We start from the raw sequence: 21789 nt of genomic DNA, 5'->3' as shown, positions 1-21789 counted from the left end.
CATAATAATATTTAACATTATAAAAACTCTACAACTTTAAAGGAATGACAGGACAAAGACTGAGATGCAAACCAACTATGGATGTGCAAAATCAGGATGTGCTTTGCCTAAGACAGGGGTGAGATGCTTGGTAATTAAAGATTAAAGATTGGTCACTTGGGTGATGCTTGAGGTCTGCTTGGAAGGTTTCTAATCACGCAGTAATCTGAAACAAAGAAATACAAGGAACAGAAAGTGCACAGAACATGGATGGTAGGTTGGTTGCAAGCTTGGCCAAGCTAAAAAGGGAAGTTATAGTGCCATGTATATACTTTCGCCTCAAGTTGGTTGGTGCAGGAAGAGCTGTCAAAGTTAAGAAAAAGCCTTCTTCAATCTAATCCAACACATCTATTATCATGAAAGAGAACATGTGAACTGAGAAGAAATGCCATTCATTTCTTTTTGTAAAATTTCTGGTGAATGAATCAGTTGGCACATACAGTCTTAAAAATATAGGTTCTTTATCAGAATATGTGGTTCCTTTAAGAGAACCATTAACATCCATGGAATCTTTTGTTGCTTTGCACAAAAGATTCTTTATAATGGAAAAAGTTTCTTTAGATTATTACAATTTTCTAAATGGTTCTTTTAAGATCTTTTGACTGAAAGGCTCTTTGGGGAACCAGAAATGGTTTTTATTTGGCATTCCTGTTGAAACACAATAAACAATAAACTTACATTGTGCCTATACTTCTGTGGTTTGTGCATCAATAGACAGAATAATTGGCCAATTTTACTTGTGCATCAGTTGCATCTTTTACTGAAAGCTTCAACTCTTAACATACTTGTTTGATGTAAGATGTTATGAAAGTTATTTTTAATTAAACTAAAACAATGGCAAATTTTACGTTGATATCAATGCATTATGAAAAAAAATCAGAATTATACTTGTATCCACTGGTTTCTAGTTAGTTAGCGTTTCATAAAATTAAAAATTTTCCCCAAATGTTAATATACAGTAATGCTACAGAAATACACTGATTTCACAAAAGGCTGCAAAGCATTTATGTTTTAACAAGTCTGTTGTTTTGTGGTTTGACAGCTTTGCAGAAGTCCACACCACATTGTGCTGATACATGGATTTTCCATAAACATGTTTTCAATCAAATACACGTTTGTTTTTTCTTGCACTCCTGTATGTTAATTATGTTTACTGTTTTTAGCCTGAACTTAATAAACGTGTTCTCTAAATTATTGCAGATAAATTTAAATGCAACTACATTACTAATAACTTTTAAAGTTTATAAATCATCTCAAGCTCATCCAGGTCACTTTACAGGGAACAAACAGGGTTTGTCTGTGTGACCCCGTGCATAATAACCTGTAAGCACATGAGCCACAAACATGGACTCAAGCCCCGTCTGCTGCAGTATACTCTGCAGTTATGCTGCAGGAACCGTGTATACTCTTAAAAATAAAGCTGCTTATAAGGTTCATCACAGCGATCCCATAGAAGAAAAATATTTGGTTCCACAAAGAACCATTCAGTCAAAGGTTCTTTAAAGAACCATCTCTTTCTCACCTTTATTAATATAATCTGAAGAACCTTCTTTCGCCACAAAGAACATTTTGTTAAATAGAAAGATTCTTCAGATGGTAAAGATTCTTTATGGAACCATTTAGACAAAAAAAGCATCATAAAGCACGTTTATTTTTAAGAGTGAAGGGCTGGCAGATTGGTAGAAGGACTGGCAGGCGTTCACAGCAAAGTATGTCTCATGACAGAAGAGGGAGGCGTAATTGGAAATTAGTGACACCTGCACCACTCACTGGTCTCGAGTCCCATGGAGGAGCTCCGGAAGGATAAAAAGAGGAGTAACGACAGTACAGGACGAGAGAGGACCAGTCCTGGGTTTTATTTTGTGTTGTGGTTCTGTTTGTGCACGGCAGACGTTTGTGTTTATTTTGTTATTAAAGTTTTATTTGAATGTTCGCTTTGTTCGCTGTAACTTTGTTACAGGAGTCTTCAAAGTAAACAATTAAATATGAGATTTTAATTTATTAAAAAACCTTGACATTTGTCATCATACAGTGTGTAGTTTTAATTTACCAAGAAGCCAGTCATCATGCACTGTGCCTGCTTGTCTACTCCCTACACTGATGAGCGCTAGAATAAACGAGTCATGTGTTGAACCAGGAAATCTTGCCACGACATTTGTCAGATTCATGTTGGGCTCACAAATAACTTGCACATTTATGGAACGCACACGTTTTCGATTCACATAAACTCATTCTCATGTGGAGCCCTTATAGCAATATGAGCACAGTCAAATGAACCGATTTCATTTGGGAATACAGACATTAATGCAAATTTCCTTTTGATATTGGCATGTTCTCCAACAGTGCAAGAAAACCTTATGTATCGACTTGTCATTTTAATAATCCCTTTTAAAACACAGAGATGCAAACAGGTAAAGAGGAAACACGGTGAGAGCATTGCACGGATTGGGGGCATGCACCAAACAAAAATTACTTTAAAGATATTTGCTTTACATGCTCACTTATAGTTATTTCAAAGTATTTTTTAATGTATGTTTGATATATCCATAAAAAAAAATTGCAACATTTTCAAGAATCAAGATTGAATATATTTGGTAAAAATCTATTATAATAAAAGATGAAGTGTGTGGAACATGTAGAGTAGGCTATTTAGGACAATATTTTCTGATTAGATGGCAACATGGCTAAAATGTTTGCCCTGTCTCTCTCTTCAGCGTTCCCACAATAAATAAATAAATATGACGCTTTTTAGACATAGTTTCCGAATTAAAGAAAATACTATACAAAACAGTCCCTCGACTCACCGTCAGGTGTCGACAAATAGCTCGGTCTCCAAAAAGAATACACAATTGTCAGTTTACATGCAGGGGTACTTGGGTGCATCTGCACAGGAATCGGTGTATGCCTCTTTCAGGTCAGTTTCTGTACGTAAGCATATAAATGAGTCCCCAGTTCATTTTCTCCTTAGCTCAGGTGAAACGCTTCTTATATTGGCTTAGTTCTAGGAATGTGACAGCTCTTTTCCTGAAGAAGTTCTTGAATTCTGCTTTTCCTTACAATCTTCCCAAGGCTGCGGTCATCACTGTTTTCTGTGCACATTTTCCTACCACACTTTATCCTTCCAGTCAACTTTCTATTAATATGTTCCGATACAGCATTAGTTGAGTGATGACCATCTGTGTCTTACCATCTTCTGGACAACTGTCAAGTCAGTAGACTTCCCCCCAGTATTTAGACTCAAATTTAATCAAACAAATCAAGCTCAAAATGGAATATAAAATTTTATTAAATACTGAATGTTTTATTTTTTCTAGCTTTAAGTTGTAACCATCAGAATTAAAAATAAAATAATTAAATAATTAAACTTGAAATATATCAGTTTGTGTCCAGTGAATCTAAAATATAAGAAAGTTTGCTTTTTAGGATTAAATTACAAAAAAATAAAGAATTTTTCCATGATATTAAGATTTTTTGAGATGCACCTGTATAGTTTCTGTCAAACCAGGCTAACAAATGTGTCTCATTACAAGGGATCTGTACATGCAGTTTTAGCATGTAACCTGAACAATAAATCTGAAAAATGTGTGACCAACTGAGCAGTTTTAATGATCAGTAGCTCTCACTCACTCACAAAGACGGTCCTATTTTCAAATTAACAAAGGCATGCATAGTTTCTTCTTCTTTATTTATGTATTTATTGCATACCACACTCATCAGTGCATTACTGCCATCTGCTGGTGACTAGGATCAGAAACACTTTCCTAATCAGAGTCCCTTCTCCGTCCCGGACACAGTAAAGGCAGAAGGCCAAGCAGCATCATGAAGCCTATAGGAAGAGAAGCATCTCTGCTAACCTAACGTATCACTTCCTCTTATACCATACGTCCATACATGTCCCCTTACATGCATCTTGCATATACTAATACCTTTACATATCCAGCATACCTTAGTTTAAATCCTGTATTGTATTCTATATGTTACACTGTACTTTCTAAATATTAAATGAATTCAGAGACAATATTATGTCTGAATCTAATATATTTTAATGTTATCTCTTTCCCCTCTATACTTATTTTCCATTTTCTCTCTTCATCATCATTTCTACAGTTAATAATCACATTCAACCATTTAAAGGGGTCATCGGATGCAAAACAAGCTTTTACAGTAAGCATAAATGTGTGTTGGCAGTGTGCAACCACCCTATAATGATTAAAATCCACCCAGTAGGTCTTTTTTAATCTCCTAAAATCATTACCACTTTCTCAAATCAAGCCGTTCTCAGATTCCTGCAGTGTGTTGTCTCACAGGCCAAGACAACTTTAATATTCATAAAATTTATAATATATAATATAAGATTTATAATATTCTCAAAAACAAATGTAGCATTAAAGTAAATTGTATACTGGCAGAAAAAAATATATAATATAGAATATGCACAAGCCATCTTTGAACTGATTTTGAAAAAATCTTCCCCAAAGCTGCACATCAATGATTGCTTTGCTTCCTTTTTCTTTTTGTCATAGAATCTTCATTGCAAAATTGCACTTTTACATTTTTTTACATTCACATCCTACCCAACCCAATGATCCCAAATTAAACGGAAGAACATATTATACCAAAATAATTATACTTTCCATCAATCTACCTCCTGATTATATATATCATTAAACTACAAAATATTTCTAAAGTAGGTAATTTTTCAAAAAAGCCAAAATCATCACAATTAAAAGAACCAAATACTTTGAGTCTGTGTGCATTTCATTTATTTAATCCACGAGTTTCACAATTTGAGTTGAATGACTGAAATAAATGAACTTTTTCATGGCATTCTAATTTATTGAGATTCACCAGTATATAGAGGTTGTGGGGAGGTCCAAGATATCAATATTATGTGATGAGCAAGCAATGATGCAAATGCCACAGCACTACCTAGTTTATGGTTCAGAGGATGACACTGAGATAAAACCCTGAAACTGGCGATTAAAGGGCAGATGACTAATTTGATTTTAAGAATATCAGAGACAATGTTATTTGTGATGTCTTTTAAGATTTATCTGTGAAAGAAATTCAAGAGTCAGTAAAACAAAACAAGACTCCCAAGAGCTGATGTGAAATTACATGAATAAATTTATATTAAATACAAAAATATTTTCAGAAAACATTAATGAAGACAAATATTTGACAATTTGCTTCAAAATACTGAAAATAGAACAAAAACATAGAAATAAAGAGATGACCCAAAGGGAAGCTGCAGTAGTTCAGGCATAGTTCATATGAGCCTTTATTTGTCTAATTTAGAATAAAAAAATAAAGGCTAAATTTAACTAAAAACATGTTTAAAAGAGACAAACACAGTGTTGATCAGGACTGCAGACTTTCACTCCTCTGTAACAGTATATTTGATCTCAACAGACTCATCAGACTGAACTGCAAAACACACAAAATATGTGATAAGTGACCTTTAAATTACTGATAACAATGATAGATCTGTAGAAGAACAGATGAGAAAGAGAGAGATCTCACCATGAGCTCTGTAGCACTTGACTCCCAGTATGATGGACACTAGCAGATATGGAGAAGCTGCCAGCAGAGAACTGAGCAGTTTGAGAAATGAGAAAACCGGGGATGGAGCTAACAAACCTGAAAAAACATGAATCATTATTTAAATACTTTTAACCCAGGTTCTTTTCACACCCTCAGCACAACCAGCTGCTCTGATTTGGCTTTTTTTTCTGCCTTTAAAATGCTGCCATAAAGTAGGAAACAATTAGATGACAAACTGAAAATTATACTGTATAAAACATAGAGTTGGTTTGGTTTGCCTGTATTTAACACAGCCTTGAGTATGTCTGACAATTACAATCTACCATTGACACTCAAGCTTCATATAGTAATTTATTAATTTAATCACATAATTTTTTAGTGTAAAAGTTGATTTGTGTCTGAATGTAGTCAGCGTGATAAACAAACCTGATAGTGTGAGTGTAACTGTGTCACTGGAGTGTGAGGATCGTGATCCTCCTGTTTCTCTTCCAGTACAGCTGTAACGACCCGTGTGAGATTCATTAACAGAACTGATTCTGTATTCCTGTGACTGACTGACATCAATCTCTGAATCATCTTTACTCCAGATGTAGCTCCAGCTGCTGACGTCTGTCTCCTGTATGTCACATGTGAGATTGACCGTCTGTCCTCTGAACACATGTTCATCAGGATCTACACGCAACACAGGCTTGGGTCTCTCTGTGTGAAATCAGTTTAACAGACAGAACATGATACTGTTGATGGATGCTGTTCATTTTTGTATAGTGAACTCAAAATCAGATTGCACTGTAAAAACAGCACTTACCCTTCACTGTTAGCATGACACTTTTGTTTTGTATGCTGCTATCTTTTACTACAGCACATGCATATTGTCCTCCATCAGAGACTTTCACATTTCTCAGTGTTATTGTTTGATCACCAGTTTCTATTATCTTAGAGTTTTTCCACCAGATAATCGTTCGTCCCGTTGGCTGTCCCCCATCACAGCTCAGAGTAACTGTGTCTCCAGTGAACACTGAACTCTGCGGCTTAACACTTACTTTACTTGGGTCTGTAAATATTTCACGATACAATCTTGAGTTAAGTAGTATTTATGATGTTTTAACATAAATCCATTTATTTCTTAAATTATTGCTCCTGTAGTCAGATTGATAAACAGATATAAAGTCTCTCACCTGATAGTGTGAGTGTGACTGTGTCACTGGTGTGTGAGGATCGTGATCCTCCTGTTTCTCTTCCAGTACAGCTGTAACGACCCGTGTGAGATTCATCAACAGAACTGATTCTGTATTCCTGTGACTGACTGACATCAATCTCTGAATCATCTTTATTCCAGATGTAGCTCCAGATGCTGACGTCTGTCTCCTGTATGTCACATGTGAGATTGACCGTCTGTCCTCTGATCACATGTTCATCAGGATCAACACGCAACACAGGCTTGGGTCTCTCTGTGTGAAATTAATTTAAGACAGAACATGATACTGCTGATGGATGATGTTCATTTTCATTATTGTATAGTGAACTCAAAATCAGATTGCACTGTAAAAACAGCACTTACCTCTCACTGTTAGCAAGACTGGTTTGCTTTGTGTGATCTCTCCTCCTGCTATAGTACATGCATATTGTCCTCCATCAGAGACTCTCACATCTCTCAGTGTTTTTGTTTGATCACCAGTTTCTATTATCTCAGAGTTTTTGATCCAGATAATCGTTCGTCCCGTTGACTGTCCCACATCACAGCTCAGAGTAACTGTGTCTCCATTGAACACTGAACTCTGGGGCTTTACTCTTACTCTGGGTCTGTCTGTAAATATTTCATGATACAATCTTGAGTTAATAAATATTCTTGAGTGATTATCTTTCACTACTTATAAGTTATATTAATGATGTTTTAACATTTCATTAGCCTTCACCTTTATAGGGATGGGTATTAATTTCGAAGATGTGTGTGTGTGTGTGTGTGTGTGTGTGTGTGTGCATGTAATGATCAAATATGCTCAAAGACTATAGAAAAGGACTTTGATATGATGCATGGCAACTATTTCATAAATACAGTTATGCCCCTAAAATTCACGATATTGGGGCATGTTTGCTGTTTGTCCCAAATGTGATTTTACACAACCGTAAATAAGAAGTTATATTTTAAAATATAACACAATTCTATATAAAATTGTTTTATTGGGTTTTATATATTATATTCTACATCACTGTGTAATTATATTATTGTGTGATATACAGTATAACACAATATTGTCTGTTCTTGCTCTGTTTTTCCAATAAAAATATTACCTATAAACTAAAGCCACAGCAGAATTGTTGTGCATCTCAGAGGGACACAGCCGTGATTAGTTTTTAAACGAATCTGGTGAACATGTGATTCAGTCATTTGAAAGAATCAAATTAATTACTCATAGGTAATTTACCGTCACCTGCTGGCAGTATTAGTTTCTTATTTAGACTATTGTTTCATAAAATGGGGGGGGGGGGTGTATTGTTCACCCCCAAAAAATTTAATTATGTCATCATTTACTCAAACCTGAATGACATACTTTTTTTTGTAGAACATAAAATAAGGTATTTTGAAGATTTGGTCACCAACGATTTCCATTGCATGCCATTTTTTTTTTTTTTTTTTTTTTTTGTGTACATGGTCCTTGAGATACACTTTGATTTCACAGCTGTAAATTGTTGTTTAAAAACATAATTGGGATTAAATTCATTTTGATGAAATATTAATATTTGCTTTTCCTTATTTGTCAGTTTGATTTTCATCTAATACTAAAATGGTGGTGCCTCATTCTCTTTATCAATCTCCTTTATCTTTTGCTTGCTTATGTTTTTCTCTGTCCAGACTACAAATGACCATTTTACCATATAATATATATATATATATATATATATATATATATATATATTTTTTTCACAGGAAACATGTCCTCACTGTGTGTAAGTGCCAGAAGATCAGGAGACTGAAATCTGCAACAGGGCGTGTTTTTTATATCACAGATAGGGGCACTTGAGAAAAACTTCAAAACTTGATAATGCTTGCTACATCCTGACTAAAGTTCATTACTTTTTAGTATTATGTGATACTGAATGATACTTAAAAAATGCCTGGGCTTCGAGGTTTGGTGAGAGAGTTGAGGTTCCTCCAGGCTCCAACTGAAAGATGAAGACCAGAAGAAAGCTCTTCTTCAGCTTTCACAGCCTAAATGGCTGACGACCAGCAACTGGCCAAAGAACCTTTTGTTTTCCAATTCCATTATAAGGATACAGTTTTCTCAATGAGTGCATGGACAAAAGGTGCCTCAAAATAAATTGCATGTTTCTTAAGTTTTGATTTATTTTAATTATAATTTAATTATTGTTAAATGCGTGCCTGTGTTGCTTTAACATTTGTTTCATTTTCTAACTTTTTAAAAATCTTTTGCCACTTATGAGGGTGACATCTAGTGGAGAAGAGTAATGATAAGATTCACATTAATCAGATCTTGTTTTATATGTGTGCTGAAATAAAGAACCTTTAGTCATTATGTGTAACGTGTATCAGTATGATAAATGTAGATTAATTCTTTATGTATCTTTTGTTCATCCAAAATAATATGCTCAAATGAACATTAAACTATCATAATGAAAGTGCATGAGGATTCAAATAAAAAAAAAAATAATAATTTTCTTTTTCTATTTATTCGTAAACAACCAAAAGTAGACCTTCTTTAACTGAAATGTATCTTTCTACAGCATTTCAGGCTGTAATATTTATATAGAGTATTAAACAATGTTTGATTCAACAAAAGGGAAAGGATCCACTGCGTTACGTGTGAAGATTTTAAGAAATATATATACATCACCTTGAGTTTGACCAGGGCGGATGTTTGAAATCAGCACTAAGAAGCAAAATAGACAAATCTCATTGATTTATAAATGTTGCTATCAATATATAGAACAGAAATATATAAATATTCAATTTATTCATTCATTTTAAATATAAGGTGGAAGACCAAAATTAAAACACATTATCAGAACACTAGTTTGGCAATAATTGTTTGCTGTGAGACAAGTAGTGTCTATTGTATCTCTATTGTAGTGTTGAGCAGCACTGGAGATATAAAAAGACACCTGCTGCATCCTCACAATACATTTGATCTTCATTTCCCTTCAGATCTTTATAGCGGTCGATAACAAATGGACCGAGGAAGTGTGAAGAACATTTACGTGCACTACTAAGAATATCTATGTAATGGTGTCATGATATAGTAATGGTGTCATGATATAGATTAAGCCATAAATGAATGCAGATCTTATTTTCTATGTCATCAGTGATTCATGGTGGAAGTGACATCACTGTGGTCAAAGTTCGTACAAGTCTTCTCACAGCATCATCTCTGTATATATGGTTATTATACTGCTGAACTATTCAACAAATCATTTCCAAGAACAACAAAATCTGATGTTAAATCAACAATTTCAGCTCATAAGTTATACATCACAAGTAAAGACTACATGTAGACGCACTACCTGTTAGTGAAGATCAACTGAAGAAAACATAGACAGCGCATCAGAGTATTTTATCTTCACACACTGATATTATAAGCTAAAGATTGATTTAATACTCTGTACAGCTTATTAGCAGCATGAATAATAACAAATGCGAAATAGCTATGATTAAATACAATACACTGATTTACTACATCATTATGAATATAATACATAAATGAGAAAATAGTACTCACAGAGTATTAGAGGAAGTGAACTGAGCTCCATACCGCCCTATTAATGACACTCTGTCAGACAGACTGTTATAAACTCAACACTTCTTGAGCAAACAACAGTAAAGAGGAAGCTCTCTTCTGTCTCTGTTTGGTGGACATATGAGTGATGAGCGGGGCTGTCTTTAAGGTGGTGCAACTGGTGTGGTCACACCGAGCCACACAACAAACAGACAACGACATGTAAAGCATATCCTGAGAGGCAGCATGTATCTTCAGGACAATGGATTCACATTTGTGTTTCGATTCAGATCCACACAATATGAATAATTGTATTTTTTAAATTGTACCTGTTAATATTCTAATAAAAATGTTACTTGCATAACAGGATTTCAGTTACCTGTAGTTCATTTAAATTCTCATGCTAGATTCTCATGCTAAACATGGCCAAAGTTTAAAAAAATAATTTAGAAGAACTACGAAAATCTTACTTCCGGGTTGTTACAAGTTTCGGCTGTTTTCTTTTTTTTTTTTTCGATCGTGGATCTAATGACGTAGACGATGGTGGAACTCCTTATACGAGCATTTCTCTCAGGAAAGAGCACCCGCCCACATGTCGACCAAAGGAGGGCGAGACTGCCCCCATCAATGCACTTCATCGGGAAATCATCAGAACACGCTGCATAGGATTTGTTTGAGAAGGTCTCCAAATACGTGTGTTTTTGTGAGGGAAAGTTTATCGTGTTCAGCTTCCCAAAGAACTCAGCGTTACATGAACAGTGAATGCAGTTTGTTTTTCCGGGGCAGGAGTGTATCGAGTGTGTTTGTGTGTTCTGGTCATTTGAGTGACAAATATTTTATAAACAAGACCCAAGTCGACGCTGGATTTGCACATGGTTTGCTATTAAAACATGCGCGTCCCTGTGATAAAAGACCCCATTCATGTAAGTATAATTGCATCAGATTTCTGTATTTTGTTGGAAATCAGCACATAAGTGAAGATATGTTAATGGAAACAACACAAAACATCAGAATTGTAGCTCCACTCATGGCACTCCTCCAGGAGCTCGGCTTTTTCCGGAAAGAATTGGAAAGCTGTATTTTTCTTTTATGAATATGATAAAACTAAAGACTTTTTGGATATATGAAGGATTCAGTATTACTCTATAGGTACTCAAGATTAACATGAGATATGTTATGTACCCTTTAAATAATCTCTCTCTCTCTCGCTCTCTCTCTCTCTTTTTCTCTTTTTATGTAAGGATTCTAAGATTATTTGTACCAAGAATAATAATATAAAAATTCATTCAATTATGTGCAGTTTAATGCACTTGACTGATTTGCTTAATATTTAAATGATAATGTTTCATTCTGTTTTGACTTGCCATTTCAAAGACTACATTTTAACAATACTACACTTCATTAAAATGTATGTGATCTTTTAACCATCATCATGCAATATTGTATTTTTCTTAATAAAAAAACTTTACAATGTCATTGTGATATAGATAAGGAAAACGTAATATGGGCACAAAGATGAAAATAAGTCAATTTTTTTAGAATTTGTAACTCTTGTGTTGTCCTCTGTCTATACCAGTGGTGGTAAGTAATGAAGTAAAAATACTTTGCTACATTACTTAAGTATTTTTTTTTTTCGGGTATCTGTACTTTACTTGAGTATGTTTTATTTGCATCTACTTTCACTTTTACTCCACTACTTTATTAAAGACAAAGTTTACTTTTTACTCCGATACATTTCCCCATGCCCGCTTCAAGTATTTATAGGGCTTGGGCGCCGCGTTGCATTCTGGGACATGGCGGTCCTGCTGGCAGCCTCTCAAATGTAAACATACAGCAATTCGAACGAGAAGAAGCAGAGTTGGGAGAAAGAGAAAAGATGGTAAAATCGCGAAGAGGTTGTGGGATTTAAAGGGATACACAAAATAGGGATGTCAGGGACCGGTATGTGCACAAAATCGGCAACATTAACGGTTTGGATCCATATGAAATTCCCAACAAATAGTGGAAGTACCGACGGAGACTTGTTGCCACACATTTGCATTACAGATATCTTCGGCTACCTTGTTTGTTTTGTGAGCGCCTACACTTTAGAACAGTTCTGAAGCTACAAGTCATTGGAGTCTTATGTGCAGTTCACAAATGGATATTTTCAGGAGTTGAAGATCATAAAACCGGCAAACAGTATACGTACGTTACAGTAATCTGGACAAAGGTAAGCTGCGCTACACCTTGCTGCTAGTTTGATAAACGTTAGTGCTAACAACCATTCACACATGTAATTACTTTTAACAAAAGTGTAGTTAGAAGCTGTCAACCCTCCCGTTTTTATCAGGGATTCTCACGTATTTTGAGCTCTTTTCCTGCTGTCTTCCCGTTTTAGTATTTTCCTGTAAAATATCCCGTAAGCCCTTCGATCGGACCTGTCAGTCTCTGTGTTGTTGTCCTGTTGCTACCCCTTGCCCTTCCAGCGAAACATGTTTTCAAAGCATCGTTTGCTTACTTGAGAGCAACCTTAAGGCCAATTTATACTTCTGCTTGATGCTGGGCTTTTAAAGATAGCGTGGTTGTTGTGAGAGCACAATTTCAAGCCAATCTGTAACTAAAGTCACGTTAGACCTAGCTTCACAAATTGCTTAACGTTAGTCAATGCAGCAGTTTTGTAGTACGACTTTTTGCTGTCAGCAGAGGGATAGCAGAAAAGCGTTTTAAAGTTAATCCATTCTCATTTTGTTTTCCCCATGGCGATTATGTGTTGCGCTATTACACCCCACAATACAGCAACGGTTTACCATGGTTGAAATAGATTTTAATTAATCAAATTAAGACACACGGATGAGAGGGAGTACGTCTAAACACTGCACAGTAGTCCGAGTAGCAGTAAAGGAGGCTGTCAACGTGGTGGCCACGCCAAGTAATGACGTCAAGACGCCCAAGCCCTATTACACTGATTTTACAAACCAATGAAAAATTTGGTTTTCTTTTGAAAAAAGAATGCGTGACTTCGCGAGTTTTTTGCCAACATACGCTCACGCAGCAGTTAGTTCGAGGTGGAAGAAGATCGCTAAAATAGGTGATAGTGCAGCTCTTGCTGCCCGCAATGATCCTGAGATTCCCGACAGGGATCACCCATGGCCATATCTCAAGGATATGTTTGAATTCACTGAAGTCAAGGGAGATTCTTATTGGCTGAGATGTCTTCTTTGCCTGCCACGGGTGAATTAAATTTCAGTAGGGCTGTGTCGAATGCAATTTTCATACTCATCTCATCAGTAATGCTCCTGTAATTAGTAGTATATATTTCCAGCACGTGTTCAGATCAGGGTTGCCAGGTTTTCACAACAAATCGTGACCAGTTGCTTCTCAAAACTAGTCCAAAACTAGCCAAAAACATGTTTCCAGGAGGTTCCCCGATAAAAATGGCTTCCCGGGGTTAAAATATACGTTTATTGGAAGGGTTTGCCTTGGTAAAAGTCACATTTTAGGCGCTAAATATCAAGTTATTGGGAGTGGGGTTTCTTCGACCGGCGGACATGAAAAACAACTGCAGACTTGGCAACACTGGTTCAGGTGGAGCAGCAGTTACTACACAGAGCCGTAGTCCACCGACAACTAACACAAAATCACTTTCAAAATCGAGAATTTTTTTTTGTAGATTGTCAGTGAATTACGGCTCTGTGTAGTATATGCCAACCAGTGTTGCCAAGTCTGTGGTTGTTTTTCATGTCCGCAGATCGAAGCAACAATACTAATAATGTGATATTTAGCCCCTAAAATTAGAATGACAGAATTTTCATTTTTGGGAGAACTAACTCTTTAAAGAGGTGGTTCTTCCTCATTGATATTCTGAAACAGTTTTACCTTGTATCTTGCACATCTTCTGTTTGATGCAGCTATGATGTTATGGAACATGTCTAAACTGCGATTAGGTTCTTCATTGTCTCTTTTGATTGTAAATCAAACAAATTCTAAAATATCTAATCTCATCATTTGTTCAATTAAAACACTGCATATCACTCCCAAAACAACTGATCTGCTTAATTATTGATATTTACAGTTAATTTGAATATTTACTTTTTACTTCCGGTACTTAAGTATGTTTTAAATCGGATACTTTTGTATTTTTACTCAAGTGATGTTTGAATGCAGGACTTTCTACTTTTACTGGAGTCATTTTTTATTTAAATACATCTACATTTACTTGAGTATAACTTTTGAGTACTTTTACCACCCCTGGTCTATACAGTATAATCTTTCTAACTGAAGATTTATGAGAAGAACCTTAGAGCTATTTTAGAGAAATGGTTTATCATTGGTTGATCTACATTCTCTTCATTACAGTTTTTCTCAATCGATTTATTACATTTCTCCAAACTCAGGTAACAGCTCTCAAAACAGTTAACAGAGTGATCAGAACACTTTGTAATTGTCCTAAACAGTAAATTCCCCTTCATTTCATACAAATCACAAATCAAAAGCATAATTTTCTTAAAACATTGTGCACAAAAATCCCTAATTCTATCACAGAAGTTCATACAACCAACCAAATCTTTAAAATATCAGGAAAAACATTTGTAACTTTTTCATTGTTCTTCATAAAGATCACAAACATTTTTGTAGCATTTTCAAAACACAATAAACAAAACTCTGTGAATTGTAAAATAGTCAGTTGCACACCTTGTGTCTTCAATTAACGCCAAATTGTTATCTGATGAGTTAGTAATCCACTCAACACAGAAAAAGACAATTTCCTAATTGTTCACACAGCTGTCTTACGTAATTACAGCAACTACAAAAGGGGAAGAGAAAAAGAACAAAGAAGACAAATGAGGAGATACAGTAAGACAAAAAAAAAGAAGTATGAGCAGTGGAAAGAGAAGAGGTTTACAGTTTTTTTTTTACAGACACTAGGACACATTTCTCAATACTAAGGTCACTTTTACAAAACTCTTCACACAGAGAGGACAACAGAAGTCTATGTGGGCTAAACTGAGGATCAATTATCATTGCTTTGGCACAAAATGCATTCAATGACTATATCTCTCAAAATGTAATGAATTCTTCTTTCACTCAGACACAGCAACTGCCAAAACTCTTTGTACGTAGAGGCTAATTTGCACATGCTTACTGTTTTCAAAACCGTTAATAACACAATACAAAACTGAATAAGACCGCAATTTGCTACATTTCTACAGTAATATTTGTATGAAATATATTTTAAATCTTAAAATTAAATGCTATAAAACAATTGGACAATAAGTACTGTAGATTAGCATTACTATTGTATTTGTATAGTGGATGGTATGGATACAAATTCTTGAATTTTGGAATTACTCAGTGCAAAGAAATTAATAAATAAACGACATAAAATATTGATGAATTCTGCTTCATGTCTGATTCATTCCAGTAACATATATTGCAGTGAATTATAAACAGAGATGTGTCCTTGTTTTACACAAGAAAACATTGTATAAAGCTACATGTTGTTAGTGTTTTTAGGTCATTGTTTTGTGGGTGACAAAGTGTGTTTGTCGCCTGTCAACCTTTGCTAGTGTTCTGGCAGAATGAGTTGATTTGAGACCTGAATGAAGTGTTTTGGTAGTTGTAGTGCATTTTGAATGTGAAATGAACTGCTTTGCCAAACTGAAAATTGGTTAGGAGAACTGTGTGAAGAGTTTTGCAAAGTTGACCTAAGTATTGAGAAATGTGTCCTAGTGTCTGTAAAAATGTGTGGAATGAAATGTCTTGCCTCACAGGAACACGGTGCTGCATAAATACAGACATGCAACAATGAAGTAAAACAGTATAAACCTATACACAACTAACCAACCTACTGACCGATTTGACTATAAATTTACTATATATTAATGTTTACCTATACATAGACTGTACGAATACTTCACATAGTGCTCTTCATGTGCAAAGAGAAACATCATAAGTCAAACAGCCAGACTGGGAACAGTGCAAGATGATTTGTAGATCATTAGCATGCAAACATACACATATTAATGAGTCTTTTATGGGATTACGTACACACAGCAGTGTGTGAAAAGTGTCTAGTGCTCACAGAGGATAATTGCACAAAAGTTATTTTAATTGCACACACAAAAGAATGTTTCAGACAGTTAATTTGGACGTGTTAGTTTGGGGGGTGGAGGAGGTGAGATGGTCCATATTTCAGGAGGTAGGGGGGTTTGTGTGGGGTTTCAGATGAGAGTTCAGTGATTTGAGTTAAGGGCTCTCACAGCCTGGGGTATAAAGCTGTTGAGCAGTTCAGCCGAGTGGGGATGAGTGGGGTCCTTCACGATACTGTTGGCTTTCCTGGATCATCGTGCAAGAAAACTCTCCAGGAAGGAGGTGAGAGAGGCACAGATGATAATTGCAGCTGTGTTCACTCACTGTCTGCTGGAGGGTCTTGCGGTCTGCTGCACTACAGTTTCCAAACTAGACAGTGATGCAGCTGGTCAGCACGGTCTCTATGTTTCCTCTGTAGAATGTGGTGAGGATGGGTGGGGGAGACTTGCTCTTTCCAGCCAGCGGAGAGAGTGTATTGTGCCTTCTTGGAGAGTGACATGGTATTGGTGGTCCAGGTGAGATCCTCTATGACATGGACAGGCAACTTCAGTCCTGGAGGGCCACTGTCCTGCAGAGTTTAACTCATACCCTAATTAAACACACCTGAACAAGACAATCAGTGTTTTCGGGATTACTAGATGGATACAGGCAGGTGAGTTTTTATGAGGGCTGAAGCTAAACCCTGCAGGATGGTGGCCCTCCAGGACCGGAGTTGCCTATCCCTGTGTCTATGATGTGCACCCCCAGGAATTTAGTGTTGCTGAATCTCACCACAGATGATCTATCGATGGTCAGTGGGGGGTGGTCAAACATGTGGTCAACTTCCTCTGTCTTCTCCACATTGAGGGACAGGTTGTTAGTACCACACTATTCAGCCAGTTTCGCCACTCTGTAGTTTATTTCATCATTGCATTATATTCTGTTGTGTAAACAAAGTCCAATGTGTTTTTTCTCCTTGTTGCAAAGTTCACATGTTCACACGAGATGCAGCTATTATAAATGTGTTTTGACTCGTTTTTCCACTTAGTTTAACACTTTAGAAAGTTAATAAAGTAGGAAGTTGTGGTTTAGCATCAACGATAAATGTATCTTATTTAATTTCCAATTTTTTTTTTAATAATTTAGATTTTTTTTTATTTATATATATATATAGGTTTTTGTTTATTTTATAGCAATGTCTGACAACATTGCATCGCCGGCATTAGCCTGGCAGTAATCAGAAAAGGAGGTGGCTATTTAGACTAAGTGCAAGTAGCAGCATTTTTTAGTGATATGCTATTTGCACAAAAAAACAAATAGCTATAAAAAATTAAAATAGCTGTAGATGTTAAAATAGCAGGATTTTCTGCTATTTATAATACCTATTGTAAATAGTGGCAAGTGTCTGCACCTCAGTATTGTAGTACATTATAAAACAGTATGCAATACTTACTGAGTGTACATTTTGATTTTAATTCAAATTATTAAATGGATGCCACCTTATTGGGACAATAAAGCTCTCCGTACACCTACCCTTACCCTACCAAATGCTTTATTTTCCACTGATTATTTATTTCATTTTCATTGAAAATAAATGCTTTTCTGATGTGATTTGAAAAGGGATTAAAAGTTCGCCAAAAGGCAAATCATGCTATAAACGTTCATAAGAGCACTAGACAAAGTTATCAGCTATATAATGGTGATAAATAAAAACAATAACAGCAATATGTATTGTTGCATGAATAATAAACAACTGATAAAATGATCCACAACATAAATATTGTAAAGTATTAACAAACTTTGATGCAATAAATAGGGTATGATTTAAAAATGAGCATTCCTCCAAAACATCTACATTTCTGTCTCTTTTCAAGTGTTAGTGTTAGGGATGCAATTTATGGGTGCAATGATTGGGTGCGTGTGTGTGGTTTATGTAGAGCTGTGGTGGATGACCGGTGATGCAGATCAGGTGGTGATGGTTAGAACTCAGGTGAGGGTGTGCGTCGTGATTGTGTGGAGGTGGAACCTGGCGTGTTTGTAACAGTACCCCCCTCCCCAGGGCCCGCTCCTGAGGGCCGGGGACCCCGACCTGGGACTGAGTTTGCGGCAGGGTAGACGCAGGCGGATGTCCCGGGTAGACAGCCAGACCTTCTGACCGGGGTGGTACTGGGGGGCCTCGGAACGGCGAAGGTCGGCTGTCGTCCTGCGTCCACGGAGCGCCCGTTGCAGTTGGTGATGGGCCGCGTCCCAGACCCTCTCACTCTCCCGGAACCAGTAGTCGGCCGCGGGAACATCAGAGGGCTCTCCAGACCAGGGGAATAGAGGTGGTTGGTAGCCGAGTACGCACTGGAAGGGTGTGAGTCCGGTGGTGGGTTGACGGAGGGAGTTCTGTGCGTACTCGGCCCACCCCAGGAATTGTTTCCAGGAGTTCTGGTGGCCATGACCGAAGGTCTTCTTGGACTGCAGGTGGTAGCCGGAGGACAGGCTGATGGCCACACCTAGGAGGGAGTGAAACACTCTCCATACCCGGGAGATGAACTGGGGGCCCCGATCCAACACTATATCCTCTGGAATACCAAAGTACCTGAAGACATGGTTAAACATCAGTTCTGCCATTTCCATGGCAGTGGGGAGACCCTTCAGAGGAAGAAGATGACAAGCTTTAGAAAATCTATCCACAATTATCAGAATACAGGTATAGTTGTCAGAGGGTGGAAGGTCCGATATGAAATCCACCCCTAGGTATGACCACGGGCGGTTGGGAACGAGCAGAGGATGAAGTTTGCCAGATGGTAGATGGCGAGGACTTTTAGACATGGCGCAGCTGGTACATCCACTCACGTACCTTCTGACATCCCAGGCCATGTTGGGCCACCAGAAGCGTTCCCGTAGCAACTAGAGGGTTCCATTGACCCCCGGGTGACCAGTGCCAGGTGATGTATGGGTGGAGTGGATTAGAGGAGTGCGCTGTGTCCTAGGGATATATTGGAGACCTGGTGCCCCAGGGCGGTAGGTGATGGTAAACTGGAAGCGGGTGAAGAATAGCGCCCAGCGGGCTTGTCTTGGATTGAGTCTCTTGGCTGCTCTGAGGTATTCCAGATTCTTGTGGTCTGTGAGTAATTGAAAAGGATGTTTGGCTCCCTCCAGCCAATGTATCCACTCCTCCAGGGCGAGCTTGATGGCGGCAGGAGTCCATGACAGAGACTTGGGCTTCTGGCGAAGGAGGTTGGTAAGCGGACTGGTGATAGTACTAAAGTTCTGAATGAATCGTCTATAGAAGCTGACGAAGCCAAGGAATCGCTGCAGTTCCTTTATGGTGCTAGGAATGGGCCAGTCCCTGACGGCGCTTACCTTCCCCTCGTCCATCCGGATGCCACTGTGGTTGATGGTATATCCAAGGAACTGCACTGAGGGTTGATGGAATGTACACTTCTCTGCTTTTAGGTAGAGTTGGTAGTCCCTCAGGCGTTGCAGGACCTCCGCAACGTGGCGTTGATGTTCTGCCTAGCTCCGGGAGTAAATCAAGATGTCATCGATGTAGACTAGGACGAACTGATGGAGAAAATCCCGGAGCACCTCGTGTATGAAATCCTGGAATACGGAGGGGGCGTTTACAAGTCCATACGGCATCACACAATATTCGTAGTGGCCAGTAGGTGATGAAGGTGGTCTTCCACTCGTCCCCCTCACGTATCCGGATGAGGTTATACGCACTGCGGAGGTCCAACTTGGTAAACACAGGGACATCACGGAGATGTTCGAGGGCCGATGGGACGAGGGGAAGAGGATAACGAAACTTCTTGGTTATCTTGTTGAGAGCTCTGTAATCGATACATGGCCATAACCCTCCCTCCTTCTTGGCCACAAAGAAGAAGCTGGAAGCAGCAGGGGAGGTAGATGGGCAGATGTATCCTTGAGCCAGCGCCTCCCTGATGTAATCCTCCATGGCCTTCCCCTCGGGGACGGATAAGGGATAGATCCATCCCTTTGGCACTGGTTCACCCGGCAGCAGATCTATGGCACAGTCCCATGGCCGGTGTGGAGGCAGCTTGGAGGCCCGCTTCGGGCAGAAGACATCGCTGAAGGGGGCGTAGCACTTGGGTATGGAGATGGACTGGTTCTCGACAAGGCTTTCAACGGATGTGGAGTAGACTGGTAGTGGTTCAGGGGGAGGTTCCACTGGAACAGGACAGCCGGAGATACTTGATTGAAAGCAAGCTTCGCCCCACTTCAGGATTTCTCCGGTCCTCCAGGAGATGACAGGGTTGTACTGCTCCAACCATGTGCAACCTAGGATGACGTCAACGGTGGAATTCTCCAGAACCAGCAGAAGAATGTCCTTGTGGTGAAGGAGTCCAGTTTGAAGAGAGATAGGGCCCACGCAGTGGCGTACATATTTTTTGCTTAGTGTCCTGCCGGTGATTGTGTGGATTTGGTAAGCGGCCGGCGTGGCCGTGGTTGGGACCCTGAGCTGACGGCAGAGGGCGCCGAAGATGAAGTTGCTGGCTGACCCAGAATCGTGGAGGGCGGAAACTAGAAGACAGACATCAGCCGCAGTAAGTGTCACAACAGTGGTGAGTGGTTTCATTTGATATCGTGAGGGAAGGATGACACTCACCATGGGATGGGGAGGACAAACGGGGCATCCAGCTATGGTATGCCCCGAAGCTGCACAGTACAGACAGAGATTCTTGGCCAGCCGTATTTGACGCTCTGCCATAGTGAGGCGGTAGGAGTCCACGAGCATGGGTTCGTTGGCTGGTTCTGGGGAGCTGACGTTCTCTGGTCGGCAGAGCGGTGTGGAGGAATGCGCCTGGCCCTGGTGCTCTTCTAAGCACGACTGCATACGAGTGGCGAAGCGGATGGATAGTTGGATGAATCGCTCAAGGCCGATGGTATCCTCGTATGCAGCGAGATGCAACCGCACACTGGGATCCAGTCCTTGACGATAGGTAGTGAGCAGGCCTGTTCGTTCCACCCACTGGAGGCCGCCAGAGTTCTAAACTGCAAGGCATAATCATTGACAGACATTTTCCCTTGTTTTAAGTTATAAAGTCTCTCACCTTTCGAGGAGTCCCAGGCAGGTTTGCTGAAAACATCCCGGAAGTGTTCGATGAAGCTAGAATATGACTGGGTTACAGGGTTATTCTGGGTCCAGAGAGAGTCTGCCCACTGCAATGCCTTGCCTTGTAACTGGGAGATTATAAAAGCTACCTTGGATCGGTCCGTTGGATATGAGAGTGGTTGCATCTCAAGGACCAGTGAACACTGAAGGAGGAAACCGCTGCATTCCTCCGCCGAACCAGAGTAGGGCGCTGGCCGGACCATGGGACTGGCGTGCACGGCAGGTGAAGGAGGGATGACAGAGTTAGCGGAAGTGCTCGCTGGTGGTGGTGATGCGGGTGCTGACATGAGTGTCCGGCGG

General features: G+C 38.7%; 1 protein-coding gene across 1 annotated transcript; it reads right to left on the bottom strand.

The window, feature by feature from the left end:
• Window positions 1–4909: 4909 nt before the first annotated feature.
• On the bottom strand, window positions 4910–19229 carry LOC113105382 (low affinity immunoglobulin gamma Fc region receptor III-like). Its single transcript, XM_026266418.1, has 8 exons — window positions 19206–19229; window positions 18809–19001; window positions 18521–18667; window positions 9435–9470; window positions 7142–7387; window positions 6759–7031; window positions 5563–5679; window positions 4910–5466 (listed from the first exon to the last, which is right to left on the bottom strand). Exons 1-8 carry the CDS (start codon window positions 19227–19229, stop codon window positions 5417–5419), a joined length of 1086 nt encoding a protein of 361 aa, XP_026122203.1. The 3' UTR covers window positions 4910–5416.
• Between the last annotated feature and the right edge of the window lie 2560 nt (window positions 19230–21789).

This window comes from Carassius auratus, chromosome 7 (genome assembly GCF_003368295.1).
Source record: "Carassius auratus strain Wakin chromosome 7, ASM336829v1, whole genome shotgun sequence".
Classification (NCBI taxonomy): Eukaryota; Metazoa; Chordata; class Actinopteri; order Cypriniformes; family Cyprinidae; genus Carassius; species Carassius auratus.
The sequence above is the reverse complement of the archived record's forward strand: the minus strand, read 5'-3'. Positions and strand labels throughout refer to the sequence as shown.

Bases quoted from the DNA above. Each gene is read 5' to 3' on its own strand.
- LOC113105382 (XM_026266418.1), bottom strand. From the start codon at position 19,229: ATGGCCTGGGATGTCAGAAGGTAC. The intron at 7,388-9,434 runs GTGATGTATATA...AAATATTTACAG, and splicing joins CCGCCCTGGTCAAACTCAAG to ACAGACCCAGAGTAAGAGTA. The intron at 7,032-7,141 runs GTAAGTGCTGTT...AATTTCACACAG, and splicing joins AGTCTTGCTAACAGTGAGAG to AGAGACCCAAGCCTGTGTTG.